The 6,629-nt window shown below is 44.4% G+C and overlaps 1 protein-coding gene across 1 annotated transcript; it reads left to right on the top strand.

Moving 5' to 3' along the window:
• Positions 1-1,943: 1,943 nt before the first annotated feature.
• On the top strand, positions 1,944-6,112 carry LOC100192175 (DNA repair protein RAD51 homolog B). Its single transcript, XM_044586198.1, has 9 exons — positions 1,944-2,147; positions 3,327-3,471; positions 3,584-3,694; positions 3,794-3,885; positions 4,105-4,199; positions 4,304-4,417; positions 5,116-5,245; positions 5,445-5,566; positions 5,659-6,112. Exons 1-9 carry the CDS (start codon positions 2,052-2,054, stop codon positions 5,780-5,782), a joined length of 1,029 nt encoding a protein of 342 aa, XP_044442133.1. The 5' UTR covers positions 1,944-2,051; the 3' UTR covers positions 5,783-6,112.
• The last annotated feature ends 517 nt before the right edge of the window (positions 6,113-6,629 follow it).

The following is a 6,629-nucleotide window of genomic DNA, read 5'->3' as shown; positions in this document are numbered from 1 at the left end:
CCCCTTTGCCTCCCTCCCTTGTTCGTGTACCGGGGTGAAAACTCAAATACCTTCGGATTGGGTGGGAGCGACACCGGCAGCGTTGTCACCTTCATGGAGGTGCCGCGTTCGGTGAGCATGGGACGATGGTGAACCCGTCTTGGTTGGTTGGCGTTCGGCGGTGGTGTGGTGGAGTCCGCGGTGTCTTGGTGGTGCCTCTGTTCGCCTATTCCGTGGTAGCTCATGGCCATTTCTCCGCTGGTGTCTGGCGTTCATCTGCCTTTGAGCAGGGGATTGGGTTCCCTTCTAGGGCCATTTATGGGGTGGTGGGAGCTGGAAGTTTGATCTGTGGTCATGGCGCCGTCTAAGTCCCGTCATATCTTCCCTCCATTGTTGCTTTGTCATCAGCAGCCCCACTATGCATTTGCTTCTTCTTGCGTGTAGGTTCGCTCACAGTGCCCATGTTTTCCTGATTGAGCTCAGCGATGCGGGTTGGCGGTGCTTGGTTTTGGTCTTCCGAGTGGCTATGGCGTCGGCTGTACACCTTTGCTCTTGGGGGAACGTCTGCATCGTCCAACAGATCGGCGCCTCGTGCCAGGCGAAGGTGCAGGGAGCCCCTTTTCGGAGATGGAGGAGGTCGTCTCCGATTCGGCCGGAGCCTATGGAGCTAACATAGTTACTCTAACCTGCTTGCTATGTCTCCCAAGGACTGATGCTGTCCCTGCGTGGTGGCCTACTCTCGGAGGAGGGCTTCTTCATCCTCAAGCTGTTTTTGTTCCTTAAAATTTCTCCATCTTTGCTTGTTGATGATAGGAAGCCTGTTAGCTGCTTGCACAACACTATGTACCATTTTAGCTGTTGCTTTGTTTTGTTTCTGTAAGTGGGTGATTGATGTAATCCTGGACCGGTTGATGTCTTTGTTAATTCAAAGATGGATTCGACTTGAGCCTCCGTTCTAAAAAAAAAAGTCATAAAATTGAACTATCTCCGTAACAAAGTGTAAGACGTTTTCTGTGTCCTATGCAAGCAAAAAAACCTCTTATATCTTGATAGAGAGGGAGTACTCCCTCCGTCCGCGAATAAGTGTACTTCTAGCTTTTGTCTTAAGTCAAAGTTTTGAAATTTTGACCAACTATATACAAAAGAGTAATAACATATATGACATCAAATTGATATATTATGGAAGTACATTTCAAAATAGATCTAGTGATATTAATTTAGTGTCATAAATGCTAGTACTTTTTCCTATAAAGTTGGTCAAAGTTTTAAAACTTTGACCTAGAACAAAAGCTAGAAGTACACTTATTCACGGACGGAGGGAGTAGTTTTTATTCGGTGTAACCATTTATCATGCTAGATAGAAGTCGTGATTTTATGAAAAGAGAACCCCGGAAAAATTGACATAAATGCACTTGAAGCTATGGTTGCCTGAAATCCACTATACAAAATTTGCCGCTCGCCGTTGTCTTCCCTCAATTATAAAAGTTTGGCGCCTTCGCGAATGGGGACGGGGGGCTTCTCGAAGCGGATGAGGACGCCCCCCCACCGCACGCTCGGATTAAAAAAAGCCGATCGCCCTCGCTAACGCGTGGGTCCAAGGTGGGCGGTCGTCATTAATATAGTTGACCGCGGTAGTTGGGCGGCCGTCAGGTGGGGACGCGGCGGACACTGAGAAGGCGCGTGGCGCGTCAGCGCCGACACATTTCTGCCGCAAATGGGTCCGCGCGGACGCGTTTTGCGAATTGATCGGCGCGTTGGGCCTTCACTTATGTCCGCGCCGATTCAAACGAACGACGACGGACGAAATGGATACCTCCGTTGGAGTTGCTCTAAACGCACTTGAAGCTATAGTTGCCTGAAATCCACTGTAGTACAAAATTTGCCGCTCGCCGCTGTCTTCCGCGAGAAGGAAGAGAGGCCTCGGTACAACATGACGCCCAATTATAAAAGTTTGGCGCCTTCGCGTTCTGTTTCAGCCCAAAAACTCGCCTCCTCTGCTCAGAAGAGAGAGAGAGAGAGAGAAAAGCCTCACATCCCCAAGCATCTCTCTGTCTCTTCGAGTGGTGGGCCCCATGTCGTCGTCGGCGGCGCACCAGAAGGCGGCCGCGGCGGCTCCCGTCGAGGAGGAGGCCGGGGAGCACGGGCCTTTCCCCATCGAGCAACTCCAGGTGCGCTCCGCTGAACGCCCATCCCGCCTCCCTCCTCCTCAATCGATCCGCTCCTTCTCCGCCGCGGAGGCCGCCGAGAACGGGGTTTTCTGGGACGATCCGCTCCTTTTCCCGTCGTGGAATGGGGGGGGGGGGGGGGGGGGGGGGGTGCGGCCGAACGCCGCAACTGGATGCGACTGATCCGCTCCTTTTCCCCATTTTTCTCTTCGGTGTTCGATTTGGCGGGTTCTTGGCGGTAAACCCTAGGTTCTTGCCCTCGGAACCGCGTGAAGTCGAAGATTTAGTCCGCACTTCGGTTATTTGGGTTGCTTTGAGGCGGATTTATCCCCATTTGGGAGTCCCTTTTCTGGCAGAGTTATTGGCCCCGAATCCCCGAATTCCCGAATTCCCGATTACTTTTTCCTCGGGAACTTCACATGCATGAAATGGATGGAGATGCTCTCCTTTCATTTTGCTACACAACTTTTCGATCCGCATATGGCGTATCACCAGAGGCTTGATTCACTGATTCAACGGAATTGATTTGTTAGCACCCTTAAAGATCGTTACTGAAATGTTAATGTTTGCTGTCACCATTTCTGATGCGTGATTTTCCCACATTTTTAACGGACCAGGAGAAAAGTTGGACTGTATATCTGCACTACCGGTTCTTGAAGTCTAAACAAATTGCAGACATACCCGTTTCTAGGTGTATGCAATTAAGAGGACCTGTACTTTGTTTTTCAAGCTTTGTGATTCCTGGCATCTAAAACTTATGCATTGCACATGCACGCGTTGTCTTTCTGGAAGTAATGCTTATACGATTTGATTGTATGATGTTCCAATTCTTTAAAGTACGAAATGTTGATACATCCTTCTGAAAGCAATTCACATTCTCCCCAAGGCACCATGTGCAGCAGCCAATCGGCCATGGCAGTTGTGAAATCGTATCCCATTTTCTTGTCAGCAACACAGCATCCTATCTCAGATTCTTAGTATCTAAAGTTACTTTTCCATGCTAGGTGTCTGAAATTCATAGTGCGAAATAGTTTTATCATTTGGCCATGTGGACTCTCGTGTAGGCTGTTGAGGATGTAATCTGTTTTGTTAACTGAAATGAAGTGATCTTCTTTCTTAGAAAAAGGTCCCTGAATGTTAATGTCACAACTAGACTAAAATTATGTGAACTTTTCTGTGAAGGCATCTGGAATAGCTGCAGTTGATGTGAAAAAGCTCAAAGATGCTGGTCTTTGCACAGTGGAGTCTGTAGCTTACTCTCCAAGGAAAGATCTTTTGCAAATTAAAGGGATTAGTGAAGCCAAAGTCGATAAGATAATTGAAGCAGGCAAGTAATTGTTTCCCTCCACTATAGGAATTTAGGAACATTGTTTGCATTGCTTCGTATACAAAAGAATTTCCACACGCAAAGGTACTGAATGTTGATAAACATCTGACAGCTTCGAAGTTGGTTCCACTGGGATTTACTAGTGCTACCCAACTTCATGCGCAGAGGCTCGAGATTATCCAAGTTACAACAGGATCAAGAGAACTTGATAAAATATTGGAGGGTAATTGCCTCTGCCTTTTGTCATTTCCTATCTGCCACAAAGAAACTCTGATACAATAGACACATAAAAATAATGTAATTGTGTTTCAAATTCTGATAGGAGGAATAGAAACAGGATCTATCACGGAGCTTTATGGTGAATTTAGGTCTGGAAAGACTCAGTTGTGCCATACTCTCTGTGTCACATGTCAGGTATCGCATTAAACTATCAATCTTATGTTATGATGCCATCACATCAGTACTAACATAATTTTAGAAAGATATGTGATATCTTATTTCCAATATTTTAAGACTGGCTACTTTTTTTCTTAACAATCAGTTTCTGGCTACATAGGAGATATGGTTATACCCCCGCTTCTCTTCCAGTGTCTGTTTTCTCAAGATTGAAAATTTTGGTACTGATTTATACAGCTCCCACTGGACCAAGGTGGTGGTGAAGGAAAGGCTCTTTATATTGACGCAGAAGGCACATTCAGACCACAAAGACTCCTCCAGATAGCAGACAGGTGACATGGCAGTTTTTTCTTTCTATACCAGTTTAAATCATTATTTGTTCTGCCACTATGCAGTGTATGATTGAACAGCTAAACAAGATAACCCTGTATTTTAGGTTTGGACTGAATGGTGCTGATGTACTTGAGAATGTAGCTTATGCTAGAGCATATAATACTGATCATCAATCAAGACTTCTGCTGGAAGCAGCTTCCATGATGGTGGAGACAAGGTGAGTTGGTGCTTCTATAATTTGGTATCTATGCTCTGAAGTATACGATTTACTAGCAAGAAACTGTGAACTGCTAAAGTTATATTCCACCTATCTTCATATATTTGCTTGAAGATTCGGAAGGATTGGTAAAAAATAAGGCGTACGCGTCAAAAATAAATAAATAAGGCGTCAATGATGTTTAGGATGGTTACAAGTTGCTTTTTTTACTACCAGGCAACTATCAGCACTAAGTAGGAAATAAAGATATTTAGTTATGTTTCCAGTGGAGCACTGGAAAGGGGTAGCAGCTGATCTCATTATCATGACTTGGGAACTGGGAAGTTGTCCATCTTATCCTGACATGTCCCATGCTGCTAAATTGTTGGGGTAATGTTATTTTCTTATATGGTAGTATATATTTTTCGAAGTTACTCTATTACATCTGCTTTAGAAAGAATAAAATCTAGTCGAATAACAGTCCAAGGCAATGCTATTTTGTGTACCGTAATGCTAGTGTACGCTTGTAGCAGTTGGCAATGCATACACACTACCAGGCAACGTATTTACAAGCTGAAACTTATTGTGTTACTTGCTGCGATTAAGCCAATTAGATCCTGGCTGTGATTGTACTTGCACCTTTTTCGTTATTTCTGAGTGCTTACATTGAAATTATTGGACAATTTCCCTAATACTGAACTGGAACTCTGTTGCTGCAGGTTTGCGCTTATGGTTATAGATAGTGCCACAGCCTTATACAGAACTGACTTCTCTGGTAGAGGGGAGCTATCAGCAAGGCAAATGCATCTGGCCAAGTTTCTCAGGAGCCTTCAGAAATTAGCGGATGAGGTACATTAGCCTCTTTCCATTGGCAGCTGATGAATGATGAAATCATTATTCTTTAGTACTTACACTTGATTATAGATATGATACTGGAGCCAAATTGCTGACAAAACTTGTCGTGTTGCTACATTTTATTCTACTTGATCATAGAAATGATATTGGTCCCATGGATAGTTGCTCATTTGACTTGTTTTGCTTGCTCTAGTTCGGGGTGGCAGTGGTAATCTCCAACCAGGTAGTGGCCCAAGTGGATGGCGGTGCAATGTTTGCTGGGCCACAGATCAAACCCATTGGAGGGAACATCATGGCTCATGCTTCCACGACGAGGTGCGCTGCATTGAGTAACCTGTGTACTACCTGGCATCTCCTTACCACTCATCCTGCTCGGATCTTGTTTAACATCTGGTACTGCATGTCAGGCTTTATCTCCGTAAGGGAAGGGCGGAGGAGCGGATCTGTAAGGTGGTGAGCTCTCCCTGCCTGGCTGAAGCTGAAGCAAGGTTTCAGATATCACCTGAAGGCGTCACAGATGTTAAGGATTGAGAGTGCTCTTTGCTTGTCATGGGGATACATCGTGTATTGGCCTTAGCCTGCTGTTTGCATCTTCAGCAACAGATGCTAGCTTGTGCCGATGAAAGAAGGCCCTTCTGTATAGCAAACACCCTGCAGCTGCAGTGGCACCATAGGGGCTCCCTGGACGGAAATGTTGTACAGCTAATCTCCCATAGTTTGCTTGTTCTATCTTTTTCAGTGGTTTTAGTATGCATTGCTCTCATCAAGATCTGTATGGTTATGGCTGAGTGATGGGAAAATGTAGTTGCTCACTTTGTTTCAAAAATCCTTGGTCTTCTAGGACATTGACATTGTCTCTTATGTGATATTGGACCACCAATTTCTTTGACAATATGTTACATAAAAAACAAAAATCGTGGTGTATATTTCAGAATGTCAATACCAATAACTCTTTTTAAATTGATAGTTATACATAAAAAAGTTTAACCAACAGAAATTCTAAAAGGGCATCCATTTCAGATTGGAGAGAGTACCTTGGAAGATATACATATTTTGGCTGAGTGGGAAATGAGAGTCCATACCCTCAAATCCCTTGGATGGTTTGTATTTCCAGTATAACTTTTCTTTGTTTGAAACGGAGGCAATCCCAAGTGGTGTGATGGTGTCTCTATTTACAAGTTTAATAGTAACATCAATGTCTTCTATTTCAACGGATGCTATATCATTCATAATTTTTTGGTAAGGTAAAAGACACTCACACTAGCATTTAAGTCACATAAACCATGATAGCAACGATCTCCTATTTTAACTGACAACATGCATGCCAACTACTGGTCTATGTTTATCTTTTTCATCGGGTTTGGCAATTCTAGCAGCC

The sequence above is a fragment of the Triticum aestivum genome, chromosome 7D, assembly GCF_018294505.1.
Source record: "Triticum aestivum cultivar Chinese Spring chromosome 7D, IWGSC CS RefSeq v2.1, whole genome shotgun sequence".
In the NCBI taxonomy this organism is placed as follows: Eukaryota; Viridiplantae; Streptophyta; class Magnoliopsida; order Poales; family Poaceae; genus Triticum; species Triticum aestivum.
The sequence above is the reverse complement of the archived record's forward strand: the minus strand, read 5'-3'. Positions and strand labels throughout refer to the sequence as shown.

Bases quoted from the DNA above. Each gene is read 5' to 3' on its own strand.
- LOC100192175 (XM_044586198.1), top strand. From the start codon at position 2,052: ATGTCGTCGTCGGCGGCGCACCAGAAGGCGGCCGCGGCGGCTCCCGTC. The intron at 3,472-3,583 runs GCAAGTAATTGT...AACATCTGACAG, and splicing joins CGATAAGATAATTGAAGCAG to CTTCGAAGTTGGTTCCACTG. The intron at 4,418-5,115 runs GTGAGTTGGTGC...CTGTTGCTGCAG, and splicing joins TCCATGATGGTGGAGACAAG to GTTTGCGCTTATGGTTATAG.